The following is a 21,132-nucleotide window of genomic DNA, read 5'->3' as shown; positions in this document are numbered from 1 at the left end:
GGGTCTTCACCATAACTGCTATCACCTATTTGTTAATTTAAAAAGATGAAACAAAGACGGCACAGGGTTAAGGTTTAACAAACAAAGGCGCACAGATGGTTTATTCTGTACTCAAAACAGATGCTTCTTCTATCTGCTCTTATCAGTGATTCTAAATACTTCATGCTAAAAGAATTAAAGTCTGTTATCAGTCATTTGCTTGCCAGGATGGACAATATCTGGAGAGCAGACTGGCCGGAGGACAGAAGACGCCACTGAGGGTTGAGGGAGGAGTGAAAAGAGAAAAGCCCAAGGCAGGGAGGCTGCAGGAGCCCCCTCTCCAGTGGTGTTTGAAATCCTTGGACTTGCCCTTCCAGACATGGACGTGAATCAAGTGAAAGGTGCTCAGCCTTATCTGAGTCTTTGAGACGCCATGGACTATACAGCAATTCTCCATGGACTTCTCCAGGCCAGAATACTGGAGTGGATAGCCTTTCCCTTCTCCAGGAGATCTTCCCAACCCAGGGATCAACACCAGGTCTTCACAGGCAGATTCTTTACCAGCTGAGCCACCAGGGAAGCCTGGACATGTATCAAGGGCAGAGTCAAACCAGCAGGCTGAATCAGTAGGAGGAGAGGAAAAGACCAGCTGATAAAACTGCATCCATGTACAGACAGATGTGTACACAGGAACTTAGTATATGATAAGGACAATGTCTCATATGAGGGGAGGGACAGACCATCAATAAACAATATACACAGGGACTGAGACAACCAGCGAGCTAGTGAAGAGAAAATGACCCTAGCGTCTGCCTCCTACCACACATGGACAACACATTCCAAGTTGGTTAAAATCCAAGACGCAAGTTTTAAATTCCATCAAAGTCTAAAATTTTGTGTTTAAAAAAAAAATTCACAAACACAAAGATAAGTGAGAGGTCCTTTGCAACATGTATAGCAAAGGGTTCCTCACCAGGACATATAAAGATGTCATTTAAACCCAGGCACGAAGACTGCTACATACATGAACATTTACTCCACACAGATCCCCAGGCCTGTTTATTACCCCCAACTTTGCAAACATGGAACCTGAGACAAAGCATAGCTAAGTAACTGATCCAGGGAGACACAGCCAAGAGAGAGGCAGAATGAGTAAAAGGGATAAACAGGTATTAGTTCAAAGAGCCAGTGAAGATGTTGGAAACTAAAAGTATTTATGATCATGGATTCGATGCTGAACCAGAAATTATTTTACTGTAGTAAAATATAATTTACACTCTATTTTTAAGTGCATAATTCAGTGGCATTAAGTTCATTCACCTTGTTATTCAACCAACACCAACATCCAGCTCCAGTATTTTTTCATCCCAAGATGAAACTGCCCCCATCAAACAGGCACTCCCCATCCCACTCCTCCAAAACCCTGGTAACAACTTTTCTACTTTCATTCTCTACGGATCTGAGTATTCTACAAGCCTAACAGAAGTGGGAGCAAGCAGTATTTGTCCTCTGTGTCTGAATGACTTCTCTTGGCATAAAGTCCTTAAGGTTCATTCATGTGACAGAATTTCCCTTTTTTCCTTTTTCAAGCCTCAGTAATATTCCTGTATGTATGGACTGTATTCTGTTCATCCAATCATTCACTGATGAACCAAAGTGTTTCCACCTTTTGGCTATGGTGAATAATACGGCTGTGAACATTCTGTACAAGCATCTGGTCAAATACTCGCTTTCAGTTCTTTTGGGTGTATATCCAGAAGTAGAACTGCTGGGTTATATAGTAGTTCTATGTTTAATTTGCTGAGGAACCTAGAATTTTTTTTTTTTTTGGTGTTTTTATAAAGGACATTATTGGGGAAACAGGACAGTATAAGGTCTATAGAGTAAATAATCGTATTGTATCTGCGTCATGAATATGTAAGAGAATGTCCTTGTTCTTTGTAAATACACACTGAAGCTTTTAGGGATAGAGGGGAAATCCCTCCATATACAGAATCTATTGATCAGTTGCTCTATCGAGAGGATAGAGAATGCAAATGTGATAAAATATTAACAAGTGGAAAATCTGGGTGAAGGATGTGCAGAAATTCTTTGTTTTATTAGTATAATTTTTATGCACATCTGAAATTATTTCAAAGTGAAAAATTATTTTAAAAGCCATCTTATCCAGGACTTCTTAATCAAGGGGTGCCAGGGCCAGCCGGGGCGGGGAAGGCGAGCAATTTGAAGGTCTAGTGGGAACCACTGCTCTCACCCAACACCCTCTTTTCCTGGTGAGGGGCCCAAGAGGAGAAGGGCTTCCTCACGGAGCCCAGCATGGGACAGCCTAAAGGTGGGGGCTTCCGGAAGTCAGGAGCATACAAGACCACTTCCTCTGTCCTTGTCCATGGTCTTACTGACCAGGAGAGGGGGGCCAGGGGAGGCGGGAGTGGAGACTGCCTGGCAGCTCACTCTCTCACCCACAGTGACACTCCAGAAAAATCTTGGGGTGTGGGGGGGCTCGGGGAGGATGCAGCCCAAGGGCTGAGATTTGAGAGGGAGAAAACCTTTTCCTCCAATCTGAAGACAAACTAACAAAAAACTCGAGCAACTTTTCTATTGTAGAGGCAGCTTAATGCAGCGTTTAGGATTCTGAATTCTTTTTCGTTTCTTTGCTGTTTTTTTTGTTGTTGTTGTTTTTGGCTGTACAACTAGACTTCCAGGACCTCAGTTCCCTGACCAGGGACTGAACCCAGGTCCAGCAGTGAAAGCGCCGAGTCCTACACTGGACTGCCAGGGAATTCCCAAGAGCCTGAGTTCTTGAAGCAGCAAATCTGAGTTCATATTCCTGCTCTGTCTCTTAATCTGTCACCTTGGGCACATCCCTTCCTTCCTCAGACTGTTTCCCTTTCTTGTAATAAAACAAGAGAAACTGCCACAGCACAGGTTAAGGGTACGGCACCTGCAGCAAGGCCACCTGGTTCGAACTGCAGACTGACCACGCGCTCACTAAGTGGCCTTAAGCAGTGTATTCAACCTCTCTGAGCCTCTGTTTCCTCCCCTGTAAGCACGCAACAATAGAGCATCTTCTTCACAGCATCACTTCGCTTCACTTCACGGCAAACAGATGGGGAAACAGTGGAAACAGTGACAGGCTTTATTTTTTTAGGCTCCAAAATCACTGCAGATGGTGACTGCAGCCATGAAATTAAAAGACATTTGCTTCTTGGATGAAAAGCTATGACCAACCTATACAGCATATTAAAAAGCAGAGACATTACTTTGCCAACAAAGGTCCGTCTAGTCAAAGCCATGGTTTTTCCAGTAGTCATGTATGGATATGAGAGTTGGACTATAAAGAAAGTTGAGCGCCAAAGAATTGATGCTTTTGAACTGTGGTGTTGAAGAAGGCTCTTGAGAGTCCCTCGAACTGCAAGGAGATCAAACCAGTGAATCCTAAAGGAAATCAGTCCTGAATATTTACTGGAAGGACTGATGCTGAAGCTGAAACTCCAATACTTTGGCCACTTGATACAAAGAACTGACTTGTTGGAAAAGACCCTCATGCTGGGAAAGACTGAAGGAGGGAGAAGAAGGGGGTGACAGAGGATGAGATGGTTGGATGGCATCAGCGACTCAATGGACACGAGTTTGAGTAAACTTTGGGAGTTGGTGATGGACAGGGAGGCCTGGAGTGCTGCAGTCCATGGGGTCGCAAAGAATTGGATATGACTGAGTGACTGAACTGAACTGAACTTCACAGCATTGTTATGTAAAGTAAATGAGTTGACATGGATACCCCTCCCTGTCCTTTGGTAATTCCTCCTCAGGGTCCCAACTTCTTGGAGCTCAGTCTTTGACCCTTTTGTCTAAGCTCCCTTACTCCTTGGGCTTAAAAGGCCACCCATATGTCACCATTTACAAATGTAAATCTCCAGGTCATTCTCTTTCTCAGAACGCCACTCTGTACATCCAACTGCTTAATTGACATCTCTACCAAAACATCCAGTACGATATTTTCCTCTTATTTATATATATTTTTAATTGGAGGAAAATTGTTTTACAATGCTATGTTGGTTTCCACCATTGTTGTACAGCAGAATCCAGTACTATTTTAAACCTCTCACATCTGAAAACTGAACTCTTGACCTCCCCAACACTGATCTTCCAGGGTCTTCCGTCTCATTTCTGGAAAGTCTGTCCTTCCACAGGCTCAGGCTATTGTCAAGGCCAGTCATGTTGTCTGTGCCTTAAAGTATGAGAAACTGACCACCTCTCACCACCTCCACAGTCCCACACGGGTCCAAGCTGCCATGACCTCTGACCTTGGCCAACCAAGGACTTCCTTGTCCCCTGCTTCCTTTCCGCCCTGCCCCTCGACGTTGCTGACTGTCCACAAAGCACCCAGAGTGGTTCAATCTAACCAATACCACCTCTCTCCTCTGCTCAAAACCCTCTAGCATCTCACTGACCGGGCCCCACAGATGTGGCTCTTTGTCCCCACCAGACTGGCTCCAAAGCTACTCCTCAAAGTAGGGTACACTCCCACACCAGAGCTGTGTTCCTGACATCCCCTCTGCCTGGAAGGCTGGTTCCTTAGTGGCCTCACTCTCACCCTCTTCAAATCTGTACTCAAAGGTCTAAGTAAGTCTTCTAGACAGCCCAGCACCCCGGGCCCTTCTTGCCTCTTTCACGTATACATCACCTTCTAACATCCTGTTTCCTTCTTTGTCTAACACCTGTCTTTCTCCCTCTGAAGGTAAGTTCTATTCATGACTATCCCCAGAGCCTAGAACAGGACCTGAATTAATCATTCTTAGCTCGAATTATATTTCATTATGTAGCCAATGGTAACTGGCCGGTTTCAGCAACTGTACTTTATGCCCAAACCACCAAACAATGTGTAGGAGGCCAAGCTAAATAAGGAAACACGCTAAAAGCTACATGTATGGTAGAAGCTCAACTCTTGAGAGGTATATTAAGAAAAAAATAATACACAAAAACTACTAGTTTTTATCATAAAATTATGGTGGGCTTCTTTCTGTTTTCTGATTGTCCCTGTTTTTCTACTGTTGCTTTAAAAGTAAAATATAAATTTAACCTGTTTTTAAAAACAACTGGTAATCAGATTTAAAAGGGCTCAGCCTCACTAAAAATCAAGGAAATGCAAATTACAGCGACAAGAGACCATTTGTCCCAGTCCACTGGTGGTCCTGTGAATAACACAACAGGCCTTCTGGAGAGCAATGTGGCATCAGCTATCACGTTTTATTCTTTTTCTCAGCATCCACCTAAAGAAACGCTTTTACATGTGCAGGAGGAGACACGTTTAGCAGTGCTCGCTGATGTATCCTGTATCTCCAGGGGAAATTCTGAAAGTAATCTGAATGTCCAGCAATAGGTGAATGGTTAAACTATGGAACATCCGTACTGTGGGTTCCTTTGCAGCCATTACACAGCACACAGCAGATGTGCAAGCCTGGAGGAATCACTAGGGCAAACAGCTAGGTGAAAAAGGTGAGTTCCCAAACAACATACTCCCCAGCTATGATATAAGATTTGGAAATAATATACTTCTGTAAGTCATTAAAAAGGTGAGGAAGTTAACTCATCATTCTGATGGAGGTAGAGGTGAGACAGTGGAATAAGGCAGTAGCTAATCAGCCTTTGAATTCTTAAGTATCATGAGAATATATGCATACAGTAATTGTGTGATTAAAAATAAATCATCTTTTTAAATAAGGAGAAAGATAAAATGACTCCCCATATTCACCCACCCCACAGTTCCCCTTAAACTCACTTCTGTTAAGCCTTTCATGGCTGGTCCACCATTGAGCGTTTCCTCCTTTGAGCAACCATGGCAGGGAAGAAGGATTCCAAGGGCAGGAGGAAATGAGGGAATGGGACAGAAGAGGAGTGAGGGAACAGTGCACAGGGGAAGCAGAACGCAAGGAAAAATGTGAAGAGAAAGAGGGAAGAAAATGCTGTGAGAAAGCAACTTCACACTCATCTGAATGCTCTTATTATTCCTCTCTCTGTAAGGTCTCTTCCAAGTGCATGGCTTCCAGGAGCCTCACAGCATCCAAAAGAACTATAGGAAGTTATCTTCACCCTCACTGGCTCTTCATGTGACTTGTTACCGAGAATTCTGGGGGAAACACACTTTCATTAGACATATCTATTTTTTACAATGTCCCTACATTCTACCCTTCCGAGACAGTAGAGCTCCAGGCCCTTCACCATGGAGGGGTGGGGAAGGGAGACAGACAAATCCACCTGTGGCTGTGGTCATCAACCTGCAAAGGATGTCAGAGTCACATGGGAGCTGACAAGAATGTCAATGCCCAGACCCGTCCCCATTCCACTCAACTCTGAGGTGGGACCTGCCCAAGCTCCCAAGCAATTCCAATGAACAGCCAGAGCGGTGAACACTGCTTTAAAGCTTGCTGATGGTCCATAAAACCATCGAGTAATATCAGAGGTGCCAAACTTCCCTACTTACAACATCCCAGTCTCTTCCTCAAAAGGTTACTGGTCAATCCCAATTCTCATTCCACAGGGAAAAAAAGTATACTATCCTCCCAGCAGCCTGCTAGTCACAGCCTGTATCTATCAGGGAACCAAAAGTAAGTGGGGAAGGGGTGGATCCCAGGGCCCAGCTCAGCCACCACTGAGTAGTGGGGTTTGGCTATGTCCCATCTCTGCATCTCAGTTTTTCTCTTCTGCAGAATAGAGCCATCACCTCCCTCCTCCCAATGACAGAGTAAGGACAATTTTCAGGATGTGCCTTTGTGGACTTGTAATCCATTGGAAGGGAGGCACTCTTAAAATGTGTGGGGTAATTTTAAATTGATATCCCAAACATGTTGGGAAACTTAGAACATACATTCTCTGAGTTACTCATTTAGGATTAAAAGGAACCTCTCTCTCTTCTTCTCTCCCTCCCATTCATCCATCCATTCATTCATTTTCCTTTCTAGTTGTGGGTGGGGGAGGGGCAGGGAGCACACTCTCTACAAGCATTGGGAGGTATTTTCTTTCTGAGAGTCAACTGTCATCTCTCAGATCCTAAAAAATGACCTCACCCACTGAAAAGCAACATTCTTCTCCACTCCCTCAAGTCTTCTCAAGGTTTCCAAGATTCTTAACAATTTTCTCTCCCAGAAACATCAAAACACCACTGCAGACAGGCAGCCTGGGACATTCTCTGAGGTTTTTTTGTTTTTGTCTTTGGCTTCCCTTTAAAACAGTCATCAGGTTAAATAAAAACAAGCAAAAGTGCTTTAGCAGAAAGATTTCCCATTAACTGGTGTCAATAAAGAGACTGTATTTTTTTCAAAGAGTGGTTATATGACACTTCTAACCCTGGCCTTGCTTAGAGTCGCCACAGCTGCCCCCACCCCTGGAGTCTGGACTCCAGCTGTTTTGGGTTAGGGGGGAATAGTTGATGGGAGCAGGATTGGAATGTTCCCCCCTTGGCCAGCAGCGTACAGGCAGATCCCAGGATCCTGCCAGGTGTTTGCATTCTTCCAGGGAACCTCAGGGAATGCAGGCAGCTTAAGGAATGCATCTAGGTGGCACAAGTGTTTTCCACACTCTGCCTCACAGCTAACATCTGTTTAACAGCTGCTCCAGATGTGGATATCTGGGCATGGCTAGGCCCAACCTATCCCAGGAGCAGGAGCTGGGAGTGCAGGGCCCAGATTGAAGCTCTGTGTCCTGAGAACTCAGATGGTCCTACAGAGAGGGCAGAGGCACTGGGAAGGCCCCTCCTTACAAATTCTCCCTGATGGGAACGGAGATTCTACCACTCGCAAAGCGCTCCACTGGGGTGAAGCCACAGCTTCCTGAAACCCCTCTCTTGGAAGAGCCCATTTCACCTGCAGGAAACTTCAGGGGATGCTCTGCTGGAGGCCACTGGAGTCTCCCACACCGTTGGGGAGACAGGCAGCACATGCCAGACCAGCCCCGTGCCTCTCTGTGGGGCTGGAGCCAAGGCCAAGCCCTCTTATCTACTCAAGGCCTTTGCTCCAGCAACCAGCCCCTCTGCCCTGGACCACTCCCATCCAGGCTTATGCCTCCATCGCCTTTGATGACATCTTCCTGACATCACCTCCTGACCCTCATCACTCCTCACACTCCATGTTCTTGACTTATTTTTCCCCAGAGCAACTGCCATCCACCCCTGGAATAAGGGCCACAAGGGGTGAGCTTTTCCTCTCTTTTGCTCACTCCCGGGTACACGGTCCTAGGACAGTACCAGGTGCAGAGCAGCTGTTCACTACACACTTGCAGCTTGAATATTGAACAGATTACAGGCTCGCTACTACCTGTGATCTTAGAACTTGAAGGACACCCAGGAAAGCATCACATATATTTCCATTTCTCTCTCAGGGCTGATCTTCCCTTCCCTACCCTCCAATGGGGATAAGGCATGCACCCCCATGGCTGTGAAACAGGAGGGAAGGGGACAGAGTGCAACCTCGAGAAGAACAACGTAAGTCATGAAAGTGAAAGTCACTCAGCTGTGTCCGACTCTTTGCAACTCCATGGGCTACAGTCCGTGGCATTCTCCAGGCCAGAATACTGGAGTGGGTAGCCTTTCCCTTCACCAGGGGTTCTTCCCAACCCAGGGATCCAACCCAGGTCTCTCTCACATTGCAGGCGGATTCTTAACCAGCTGAGCCACCAGGGAAGCCCAAGAATACTGGAGTGTGTAGCCTATCCCTTCTCCTGGGGATCTTCCCAACCCAGGAATCGAACCGGGGCTCTTTACCAACTGAGCTATCAGGGAAGCCCCAGAGTCCACAGACCAGGGAAGCCATATAGTCACAGGACATGACAAAAGCTGACTAGATCTACCTAGATCCAAGATGGCGAAAGATTCAACTTCCAGTAGACCTTGAGCCTCATTATATCCTCATTGTAACCTATTAGCTAAATGACACACTCACCAGCACCATGACAGTTCAGAGCTAACCATAAAAGGCTAAATAGTGGGCAGTGGCCCAATGCCTGGAAATCCTTGCCCTTCCTCCCACCCTAAAGAGTTGGAATCCTCCCACCCATTAGCCTATGAAATTACTCAGCCCATGAAAACTAACCAAGCCATATTTCAGAGCCTCTGGTCCTCTAAGATGGCCCACACTCTGTGGAGTATGTTTCACTCTAAATAAATTCACTTCTTACCTATCATTTTGTCTCTCACTGGATTCTTTCTGAGATAAGACATCAAGAACCCGAGCTTCACAAAGTCTTGACAAGTGTGTGATCTCAACTAAGAGCGTGGGTTCAAGCCCCAATCTGAGCTGTACTGTTTTGGTTTCAGAATTTCCCAGGGCCACTCCTGGTCCTGAGTTCCAGGAAAGCCACAAGTTCATTCTGGCCTTCTAAAAGCTGGAGGCTCTGTATCTGCTGCCCACCCAGATGGTGAGTCAGACAGCTGCACTTGGCTTTCCTCCAAAGCAGGGGCCACATGCGGCTCCTCTCTACTTGGGAGAGGAGCCCTGGGCTTGAGGGTGGACAAGTACAAGAGATGGACACTAGGCCTCAGACCCTGAGCTGAAGAGACCCTCCTGAGCCTCCAGATACAGACAACACCCTGCTCCTCCGGAGTTTTTGAGCCTCTTATCACCTCTGAACTTTTAACATTCCTGAGATGGCAGGATCATCCTCATTCACCAGGTAAGAAAGCCAAGCCTCAGAGAAGTTGAGGGGTCTGCTTGCCTAAGGTCACACATGGAACCAACTCTTGAACAATGATCTACTGAGGATTTATCATGTTCAGCAAAGATGCACTTGACATGGTCACTTCCCTTAATGGTTCACATTCTACTCTGGAGAACTGGAAACTTCCAAATCTCGACCCACAGTCTTTCAGCAGAGTTCACCTTCCACCAGGGCTGCCACAGACTGGCCAGCAGCAGGGAAGCTCCAGAGCTTCAGACCTGAGATTCTGGTCTGAAGGCTTCATGTACGTCACGAGGTCTGGCACACAGAGCCCTCGGTGAGGCCTGAGAGACACGATCCTTTGGCTGCCAATAACTGCCTGTATTCGACATCAGAGGACCTATTCAGAAGTGACAGACTTTTGATGGTGTGCCTTTGGGTGAGCTTCAGTCATCAGATGTCTGCTAGAACATGAGCTTGTGGCTCATGGAGCAGGGAGCAGTGCCTTGTACACAGCAGGTGCTCAATAAACGAGGGTTCCATGAATTGTGAGTCTGCCAGGCCCGAGCTGCTTAGTGGGGTCAGAGGGGCCAGGAGTGCATAGCCGGGGACTTCCTGCCTGGATCCCATACTCTGGTTGGGGGGCCACCCCCATCTTGGCAATCTAGGGCCGCACGACCAGATGCTGCCTGGAGCCAGGGCCCCTTAGCATCCCTCTGAGTTTGCCGAGCCCCGTGCCCTCCCGGGCGGTGTTACCTGGGAGACGTGGGACTGCGTCTTCTCGCTCTCGCCGTCACCCTCCGTCTTGTCGGTCAGCAGCCCCTGCACCTGGTATTCCAGCACGTAGCTGTCGATGAAGCGCTCCAGCTCCTCAATTTCCTGGGAGCGGCTGCTCCCGGCCTCGGAGGAGGCGGACGCTGCTGAAGAGTTCTCCATCCCTCCCGCTCAGGGGCCTGGGCTGCAGGAGGCAGAGGACAGATGGGCTCGGTGAGACGACAACGCTGCTGGAGGCAGAGATGGGGGCCCCACCTGAGAAGCCCTCCCCCTCCCGGCGGCACTCCCTCATCCATCCTGCCCTCTCCCAAGCCCTTGAGCAGTCAGTGGGGCGCTGGCTGGCCTTTAGCAAATGAAGAGGAAGCTGTGATTCCTCCTGGGGAGTCGGGAAGGAGACTCAGGCCCAGAGAAGGGCCAGTATTGTGCCTAATTGTCCAGTATCATAACTGGTGCCATGCTGGGTGTCAGTTCATACCTAGACCTTACCACTCAGGAGAAAGTGGAAAATTGGACCCAGCCTACCACCCCAGCCCCATTTCCCAACATGGAGTTAACAAAATCTATCATAAAGCAGAATAAGACTGACCACAGGTATCTATGTCCCTGACTCCAGCCTTGAGACATACAGGGGGTCCCCAGACACAGACGCTTTAAAGGGCCTGCACCTCCAAGAATACCTCCTTCCAAAGACATGTTTTCATTTTGGACACCAGACCATCCCTAAATCTGGTGAAGACGGTAGGCGATAACATGCAGCCTGTTAGTGGTGTGTCCAGTAGGACACACGCTATACTCCGTCTCTAAGGACATGACTAGCTTTTAAAGATACAATGTGTAAGGCCCAGCGGGTTGTCTGGGAGGGCATGGTTCAGCCTTGGACACTGTCTGGTCACTCTCCATAGGAGCGCATGACGCCCTCATTAACAGCTCAGGCCCTCTCCCTGAGAAGCTTGACATAAAGTTTGACCAGTGTTCCATGGATATCTATTAAAGACTACCAATAAAACTGCTGTCCCTAGGAGGAATTCCCTGGCAGTACAGGGGTTAGGACTCTGTACTTCCACTGCATAGGGACATTAGTTCCATCCCTGGTTAGGAAACTAAAATCCTATATGCCTTGTTGCTGCTGCTGCTAAGTCACTCCAGTCATGTCTGACTCTGTGCAACCCCACAGACGGCAGCCCACCAGGCTCCCCTGTCCCTGGGATTCTCCAGGCAAGAACACTGGAGTAGGTTGCCATTTCCTTCTCCAGTGCATGAAGTGGCTCAGTTGTGTCTGAGTCTTCGCAACCCCATGGACTGCAGCCTACCAGGCTCCTCCACCTATGGGATTTCCCAGGCAAGAGTACTGGAGTGGGGTGCCATTGGCTTCTCCCTATATGCCTTGAAGCATTGCTTAAAAAAAAAGCTGTCCATCTCCAACAGGACTGGTTAACCTAGCAGCTACAGGGGCCCAGGCCTGCAGGGACACCTTCACTGTCCACTCTTGTCCTCAAAGCTCCTGCAGCCCACCTGGAAGTTGAGAAAGCTAGAACCATTCTTAATACTAGCTCCCTTCCCAGCAGGGACAACCCCCCCCCCCCCCACTCCTGCTCCTGACAGGTCTGGCATCCCTTCCACTGTCTGGAAATCAGTGCTTTCCAGGGGGAGCCCACTGAGCAGAAAAAGCAGAGATTGCACATGGCTTCACCATCAGAACTAGTACAAGAGTCTTCTACCAAATCACCACCCTTAGATACACAAAGTGAAGTGAAGTGAGGTCGCTCAACAAAGACCCAAGTAAATGCGTGGGGCTGAGACCACAAAGGGCTTTCGGTGCCTTGAACGTGTTGTGGATAATAAAGGCAACTTCCTAGTATGTTTAGAGGAACACCTGAATTTCAAAACCTTGATTACTGAGAGCTTTTGTAGGACACAGTTATTCACCAACACGTAACAGTTTGTTGAGTTTTCAATAGTAATGAATCCAAAATAGGACAAGAAGCGGCCCGAGGGGTTCCAGAAATGCTGCAAGACCATGAATGCTGACTCCCCCAAACCCTCGTCGGGCTCCCCAGAGGCTGTGCTGACCATGGGAAGGATGGTCACACAAGTGGACACACGTTCTCCAGCTGATTTCCTGATTCGGGTTTTGGCTCTTGGCTGCTGCATGAGGTCCAGCCTCCCTTGGACCCCAAACCAGCTACAGAGGGTATGTGCTGGGCTTCTGAGCTCAGTAACCTTGGGGCTCGTGGGTGTGTCCACCTGCCCCAAAGGGAGGAGCCTGTGGTTTCAGGCTTGGGTGCTCTCTTCAGAGTGGAGGAACCCAGGGATGGAGGCCGGGGTGGCAGTGAGTGTGCAGGCAGGCACTTTGCTCAGATTGAAATAAGTGTGCCTAGTGGTGCAAGGGCCACTTCCTCCACCTGCCATTCAAGGCCCCGAGTGGTCTTACGTCCTTCCTAACACCAACCCCACCGCTCAGACAGCTGCCTCCTGCCCCCTGGCCACTCTGCTTTTTGTCCTGGATGTAAGTCAAGTGTGGCAGGCTTCAGAACTCAAGAGAGCCCTGAGCATACACTTTCTCCCAGTCACTCAATCAAACATTAACCTAGGAACTCCTGGGAGAGGATTTTGTAAATGTAATTAAACTCCAAGTCAGCAGATCTGAAGACAGACAGAGTATTCAGGAGGGCCTGACCCAATCACATGAGTCCATTACATCCGGGGCTGGAGGGAGAGACAAGAGTTGCCGGCCTGAAGGAGAAGGAATGTGTGTGCAAGGTTCGTGGGCAGCCTCGAGAGGCTGACAGCCATCCCTGGTCAATGACCGATCAGGAAAAGTGCTTCCAGCCTGCAAGAGCAAGAAGTAAATTCAATAAGCCCTAAGCCTGGGGGCAGGTTCTGTCTCCCAGAGCCTCCAGACCAGAACTCAGCCTGACCAACACCCTGCTTTTAGCTTCCTGCTATGCCGAGAGGGGCTTCTGACTTCTAGCCCTGTGAGATGATAAACAGGCATTATTCTAAGCCTTGAAGTTTGTGGCACTAAACCACTAACACGGGACACTCTTTCTGCCTCTGTGCTTTTGCTCACTCTATGTTGCTCACCCAAAATCACTCTCCCCTTCCTTCCACCTGCCCAGTCTCAGGGTCCTTATACTCCCAAGGGGCTAGAACCTTAGAGGCCAGTGCCAACTAGCCCAATCCCCGCCTTTAACAGCAGTGAGTGGGCAAAGGATTCACCCAGTCTCAGTCTAGGAGTATGAAAACGGCAACCCCTATTAATGACAGGAGCTGCTAATGTACCTGCACAAGTAGCCTGGGCCAGCACCCTCCTCAGCACTGGACAGGCCTTCATCCACTTACCCCTCACTGTAACTCTATGCAATTGATACAAAGTAACTTGCCCAAGATCACACAGCAGAGCTCCGGGTCCACCTACACCTCACTGCCTCTTTTTTTTGGGAATATAATTGCTTTACAACATTGTGTTAGTTTCATTACAACAAAGTGAATCAGGTATGCATGTGCGCTAACGACCCCATGGACTGGTGTAGCCCGCCAGGCTCCTCCGTCCACCGGATTCTCTAGGCAAGAACACTGGAGTGGGTTGCCATGTCCTTTTCCTGGGGATCTTCCTCACCCAGGGATCAAACCTGAGCCTCTTACATCTCCTACACTGGCGGGGTGTGGCAGGGTTGCGGGGGGGCTCCTTTAGCACTAGTGCCACCTGGGAAGCCCAAATCAGGTATAGTGAAGTGAAGTGAAGTAGCTCAGTCGTGTCCGACTCTTTGCGACCCCGTGAACTGTAGCCTATTCAAAAGCAGAGACATTACTTTGCCGACTAAGGTCCGTCTAGTCAAGACTATGGTTTTTCCTGTGGTCATGTATGGATGTGAGAGTTGGACTGTGAAGAAGGCTGAGCGCTGAAGAATTGATGTTTTTGAACTGTGGTGTTAGAGAAGACTCTTGAGAGTCCCTTGGACTGCAAGGAGATCCAACCAGTCCATTCTGAAGGAGATCAGCCCTGGGATTTCTTTGGAAGGAAAGATGCTAAGGCTGAAACTCCAGTACTTTGGCCACCTCATGCAAAGAGTTGACTCATTGGAAAAGACTCTGATGCTGGGAGGGATTGGGGGCAGGAGGAAAAGGGGACGACAGAGGATGAGATGGCTGGATGGCATCACTGACTCGATGGACATGAGTCTGAGTGAACTCTGGGAGTTGGTGATGGACAGGGAGGCCTGGCGTGCTGCGATTCATGGGGTCGCAAAGAGTCGGACACGCCTGAGCGATTGAACTGAACTGAACTGTAGCCAACCAGGCTCCTCCGTCCATGGGATTCTCCAGGCAAGCAACGCTGGAGTGGGCTGCCATTTCCTTCTCCAGGGGATCTTCCCGATCCAGGGTTCGAACCCGGGTCTCCCACATTGCAGGCAGATGCTTTAACCTCTGAGCCACCTGGGAAGCCCAAGTCAGGTATATGTATACGTACATCCCCACCCTCTGGACCTTCCTCTCATCGCCCCCTCTACCCCGCCCCCGCCATCCCACCCATCTAGGTCATCACAGAGCACGGAGCTGAGCTTCCTGGGCTTTATCGTCCCACCTCCTGGCAGCCTGCTCAGGCCCTCAGGAAATCACCCACTCCTTTTACCACCGCCCTTCCAAAGCCCAGTGAATTCTTCAGTGCTCTGTGTGTGTGTCCTAACCTCCACTGGGCTGCAGGCTCGAGAGGGCTGGGCCCCGTGCCGCGCTCACGCACGGCCTTGGGCAGGCGGTCGGCCTCAGCAGGATGGGGTGATACGGTCGGTGCCCAGAGAAGGCTGAAAAGGAGCCGGCCTGCAGGAAAGGCCAGTGGCTAAGGCCGCGCCCATGATTCCTCGAAGAACTTCAGATCTTATCACGGGCTTCTGGCTCCTGTCTCATGAGCAGGCAGAGGGCTGGGCTCTGTAGGAACTAGACAGGAGTGTTTCCAGGAGGACCGAGTGCCCCAGCAGGCTCAGCTCTACGCTGCTGGGGCTTCCCGGCTCTCACGGGCCTGTCACGGGGCCACACCATCGTCCCGGGAGGGAGGCGGGGGGCAGCAATCACCCCCTCCTGGCTCACTGAGGAAAGGGGGGACTTGAGACACATTCCCACCCTGGAGAATCCTGGTGCCCAGAGGGAAAAGGAGCAGACCCCACACTGGTCGCTGGTCTTGGAGACCCCCTCCCACTCCAGTCACTGCGGCCCAGGCAGGGTCTCCTGCGCAGCCTGACTGCACATCCCCTCGGGTGCCCAGGGCTCCTCGGGCACACACCAACAGCCCCTGCAGGAGGCCCGCTGGTTCCTGCATCTCGGAGCGGGAGGAGCTGATAGCCGCCACAGCAGCCCTGGACGGAGACAAACCCTCCCTCTCGGTCTCTCAGATAACAGCTGAGGCGCCTTCTCCGTGGTCCCGCAGGGCGACCCAGGGCACGGAGCCCAGAGGCCCACAGGGTGACCAGTCCGTGACGCCCCTTTGCTGACCCCCTCCTCCTGTGTCTCTCCCCCCAGGGAGACCCATTCCTGGGGCATCACTTGGGTTGGGCTCGTTTGTCTGTGCTACAATGAGCTGCAACCAGGGTGCAGGTCCCTCCTTCGGAAGAAAAGCCCCGAGCTTTCTCTCTTTACTGGAGAAGAGGGAGGTGGGAGAGGAGACTGGGCCTACACCATCCATCTCCTAGGCCATCAGCCAGGCACTCACTCCCCCACTTTCAGTAAAGGTAAAGTACCTATAACTCAAAACATAGCACTGAAGCCATTTTCAAGTGTACAATTCAGCGGCATTAAGTGCATTCATCAAGCTATGGTTTTTCCAGTAGTCATGTATGGATGTGAGAGTGACTATAAAGAAAGCTGAATGCAGAAGAACTGATGCTTTTGAACTGTGGTGTTGGAGAAGGCTCTCAAGAGTCCCTTAGACTGCAAGGAGATCCAACCAGTCCATCCTAAAGGAAATCAGTCCAAGGTGTTCATTGGAAGGACTGATGCTGAAGCTCAAACTCCAACACTTTGGCCACCTGATGCGAAGAACTGACTCACTCGACAAGACCCTGATGCTGGGAAAGACTGAAGGCAGGAGGAGAAGGGGACGACAGGGGATGAGATGGTTGGATGGCCTTACCGACTCTATGGACATGAGTTTGAGTAGACTCTGGGAGTTGCTGATGGACAGGGAGGCCTGGCATGCTGCAGTCCATGGGGTCGCAAAGAGTCAGACATGACTGAGCGACTAAACTGAACTGAAGTACATTCACAGTATTATGTAAGCACCATCACTATCTATTTCCAGAAGACTGTCATCATCCCAACAGAAACCTGGTGCCCAATAAACAGCTCTCCATCCCCTGCCCCAGCCCCTGGCAATTGCTCTCCTTTCTCTCTGAACTTGGCTCCTCTGCATACCTCCTTTAGGTGGCGTCATACAACATCTGTCCTTTTGTGACTGGCTTATTTCACTTCTAATGTTTTCAAGATTCAGTCATCTACACCTCTTGTAGAATGTGTCAGAATTTCACGCCTTTTTGTGGATGAATAATACACTACGTTACAACAACAGACTTATGTATGGACCACATTTTGCTTATTCATTCACTCATCAATGGACACTCAGGCTGTTCTCACCTTTGGCTATTGTGATTAATGCTGCTACAAACACGGGTGTACAAGTATCTGAGTTCCTGTTTGTAATTCTCTGGGGTAAAAACCTAGAAGGACCTGTCTACTTTTAAGGTAAAAACAGTGAGGAGGCACAGAGTGAACTCCAGGCTGGTGGAGACCAGGGAAATGAAGAGACACTTCTCTCCAGACTTGTTCTGCTTCCTTCCTGCTGCTGCTCTGGGGTCTCCTCCTGGCTCTGCTTCTCATTCACAGCAAGATCAGGATACGTGCTCAGTCACGTCAGTCATGTCCAACTCTCTGCGACCCCATGGACTGCAGCTCACCAAGCTCTTCTGCCCATGGGGTTCTCCAGGCAAGAACACTGGAGTGGGTTGCCATGCCCTCCTCCAGGGGATCTTCCCGACCCAGGGATCGAACCCGCGTCTCCTGCACTGGCAGGTGGGTTCTTCACCAGTAACGCCACCTGGGAAGCACAGATCAGGGTGGGAAATCCCCAAACAGCTAAGCTGCTGGGTAAGCTGAGAGTCAGCAAGAAGAGCTTCTGTTTTAATGATCAGTGAAAAGTGGGAAGGGGGCTGAGCCCAGAGGAAGAAGAAAAAGAGGAGAGGTTGGACGAGGAGAAGAAACACCTCTTGTAGCTGCAGCTATCCAAGATGTGGCCTGCGAGGCTGCAGCCAGATCTCAGGAACACGCCCTTCTGCCTTCGGGGCTCCCCTCCTCGCGCTGCCGTGCCCCCCAGCACCTGCCAGGTGATGGATGCCCAGGAACAAAAAGGCAGGCAGCAGGCGTGGGGAAAGTGCTGAGGCCACACTTTGCTGTAAAGGGCAGGCAGCCTCGGAGCCTGCAGGCAGGAGGTGGGGCCCGGGTGGGCACAGCTGCAGAAGGGTCACAGAGGGGCTGAGGCCGTGGGGCGCTGTGGTTCCTTGGGAAACCAGCGTCAGCAAAGGCACTTCTGCTGACGCCGCGGGCTCGGGCTGAGGTCAGGAACCTCGCTGCCCCCACCCTCTGGGCCTGCCTGCCTCTCAACCTTCACGGGGGGCTCACGGAGCTACATCAAGGACGCGGGGTCTACAGGAGAAGGCAGGGCCCAGAAAGGAGAAGCTGGAACCATCCCAGCCCTCTCAGCATCCTTTCCTACCAGCCCTGTGACAAATGGCATTAGCAGCTGTAAATGTAGCCAATCCCTTTAAGAACAGCCAGGCATTAGAGGAATTACCTCCTCCCCAATCCCCAGGTTCAGTGACCTGCCAACCAGATGAGTCTCTGCTTTGCGGCCTGCCAGCTCTTCTCGGGGGGCACCCAACAATTCCAGGCCCCGGAAAGGGCAGCCCTGTGCCCCTCACCCTCCAGCGGACCATTTCGCCTCAGGCCTTCAGCACATAGCTCGGCCAGGACTTCCTCAGAGAGGAAGCCCAGGGCTCATTTCCTGGCTTTCAGCTCCACAAAGGGTCTGGCCTTCTGGCCCACAGGCCCAGCTACAGGGAGTGGGCTCTTGAGCTCAGGGACTCATGGGATTGTCCCCCCAAACCCAGCAGGACAGCAACTCTGCAGACGGACAACAGGTCCCTCTGAGCTGTGGTGGGCGGCGGGGGCCAGCCAGTCAGCACCACATCCCCACTGTTGAATGAATCGCATCTACCCACCGCTTCTCCACCGTCCCTTTCCCAAGCTGTTGGGCCTCAGTCCCCAACCCGGACCCCCTCTAGCAGGCGCTCCTGGTGACCTCGCTCCACAACAAGGCCTGCCCTTCTCTCTTCCTGCCTCCACACAGAGCTGACAACTGGCACCCACACACAGAGCCTACAACCCCCAGAGCAGGGCCAGGCCAGGCCACCCCGCCGGGAGTGTGGGAGGAGAGAGGCCAGCTGCCAGGGGAGGAGGGTGCCCAGAGCCCTCCCTGAGGAAGCCACGGGCACCCCTTTCACGATGTCCTGCTGCCAAGCCACCCCTCCGAGTCCAGCCCACGCCCCGCCTCCTGCACAGACAGGACTCAGGAAGAATGCTTTCCCTTCCCCTCAACCTGCAGCCCTCACGCTCAGCCACTGGCGCCAGTGCTGGCCCAGGACTCTGGGCCTGCTAGTGTTCACCACAGAAAAGCAGGGGGCTTCGGAAGAGGCCTCTCTGCACAGGAGCCTCAGACCCTCAACCACCGGAAGTGGAGAAGTTCAGAAACACTAGGAGGAACTGGAGGCTACCTCAGATATCAGCATCGCTTACCATTGCAGAAGAGAGGACACCCGGTGTCCCCCACATGCCTGATACCAATGTAAACCTCTGTCACTCGAACATCAGACAGGGCTTAGCTAGGGCGGTGTTTTTCTAACTGCAGGTCTCCGTGGCTTTTGTGGACTGCAAAATAAACTGAGTGCAAGACAAAAATCCAGGACACACAGGTTCGATCCCTAGCTGGGGAAGATCCCCTGGAGGAGGGTATGGCAACCCACTCCAGTATTCTTGCCTGGACAATACCACAGACAAAGGAGCCTGGTGGGCTACAGTCCAGGGGGTCACAAAGAGTCAGACACAACTGAGCACTCACAAGACAAAATCATGATCTCAGCATTAAAATGGCAGAATGAAGTTGAAAATTCCAGTGAGTAACACACATTAAAAGTGGAACTATTGTTTCATGGAAATTTTGTCTCATCTAAATATATCACGGAAATATATTTTTATTTCTGTGATGCGTGGTCAAAAGAGCTTATGAAAAGTGGCCCAGAGCAGCGCTTCCCAAACTTGCACATATGCAGTGATCACAGTCGATCTTGTTAAAATGCCGATTCGGACTCGGTGGACCCCAAGTGGGGCCCGAGAGGCCGCGTGTCTCACCGGCTCCCAGTTGGTGATGTTGCTGCTGGTCAGAGGACCACACTTTGAATAGCCAAGATCTAGAAAAACCTGTCCAGGTTTTTCTATCCACTATTCAGCTATTCCATCCTGGCTGGAAGATGGGTAGATTCTCCATCCTGACTCTCTGGCCAGCTGGCCGGCTCCCAGGGTAAGGGGCAGTTTCTCTTATGGCTGACTTAGGGCCAGGCATGACATCAACAGGCTGAATGAGTGTTTATCTGTGGGCCCTAGGACCGCCTACTTCCACCCTGGGATCTCAGCATCAGGAACACATAACAGCGCTCGCTTAGAGTCCAACAGGGCCAGACATACCCAGCTGCTGTCACCAAGCTGGAGGGGCTCCTGAAATCTAAGCCACGTGACCTCAACAGATCTTAAGAGAATTCAGCAGTCCCACCGCTGCTCTATCTCTGGATGCTCCTGCTGTCCTTTACCATGTAGATGAGGACACTGGAGCCCAGAGTCCTCCCAGATGTAGGGAGGACCTGCTCAGAGCCATTCAGATGCCTAATGGATAGAGCCTGGCCTGTAATGCAGGTCTCCAAGCCCCTGAGAGTCTGCCATCCCCAGAAACCCCCTCCTGAGCTGAGTCACCTCTCCCTTTCCCCAGTGATTGCCAACGTCTTTGGACCCCAAGTGCAGTTCTGGGTCACAGTCATTAACATCAGCCAGTTACTCCTAAATGACAGTCATTGCATCATTTTCGCACCCTCACGCCACACAGGGCCCTGGGCCAAGCTCTGTGGATCTTGCAGAGCTTCCATGGAGAGACCAAGGGACCCGGGCCTCACTGCTCTCTCCCCAGAGCAGCCTCTGAAAAACTGAGAAGCTGGACTGGTTTTGCCAGCGAGGGGACAGATCACCACGAGCCTGGAAGGCAGGAGGGATGCTGTGAACCCTTCTCTCCCCAGCACGCTCACGATGGCAGCACCAGGAGAGGCGTCTGAGAAGGAGGTCGGGGGGAGACAGAACAGATGCACCCATCGTGGTCCATGCATAGGATACCCCATCACATTCCAGTCTCCCAACTGGAATTTCCTCTGGAGGAAAAAGGGGCTTCCCAGGTGGCGCAGTGATAAATAATCCACTTGCCAAAGCAGGAGACACAAGAGATTCAGGTTCAATTCCTGGGTTGAGAAGATCCCCTAGAGGAGGGCATGGCAACTCACTCCAGTATTCTTGCCGGGAAAATCCCGTAGGCAGAGAAGCCTGGCAGGCTGTAGTCCATGAGGTCGCAAAGAGTCAGACATGATTGAGCGA

General features: G+C 50.6%; 1 protein-coding gene across 2 annotated transcripts in view; it reads right to left on the bottom strand.

The window, feature by feature from the left end:
• The window catches only part of CTIF (cap binding complex dependent translation initiation factor), a 290,261-nt gene that overhangs the window by 239,784 nt on the left and 29,345 nt on the right, over window positions 1–21,132 (bottom strand). For both annotated transcript variants that reach the window (XM_068993958.1, XM_068993957.1), the window contains exon 2: window positions 10,384–10,585. In XM_068993958.1, coding sequence (XP_068850059.1) covers window positions 10,384–10,563 — 180 coding nt within the window. In that variant the 5' untranslated portion in view covers window positions 10,564–10,585. The remainder of the gene's footprint in view (window positions 1–10,383; window positions 10,586–21,132) is intronic.

The sequence above is a fragment of the Capricornis sumatraensis genome, chromosome 21 (assembly GCF_032405125.1).
Source record: "Capricornis sumatraensis isolate serow.1 chromosome 21, serow.2, whole genome shotgun sequence".
Classification (NCBI taxonomy): domain Eukaryota; kingdom Metazoa; phylum Chordata; class Mammalia; order Artiodactyla; family Bovidae; genus Capricornis; species Capricornis sumatraensis.
Note: the sequence above shows the minus strand (reverse complement) of the source record. Positions and strands in the feature narration are given on the sequence as shown.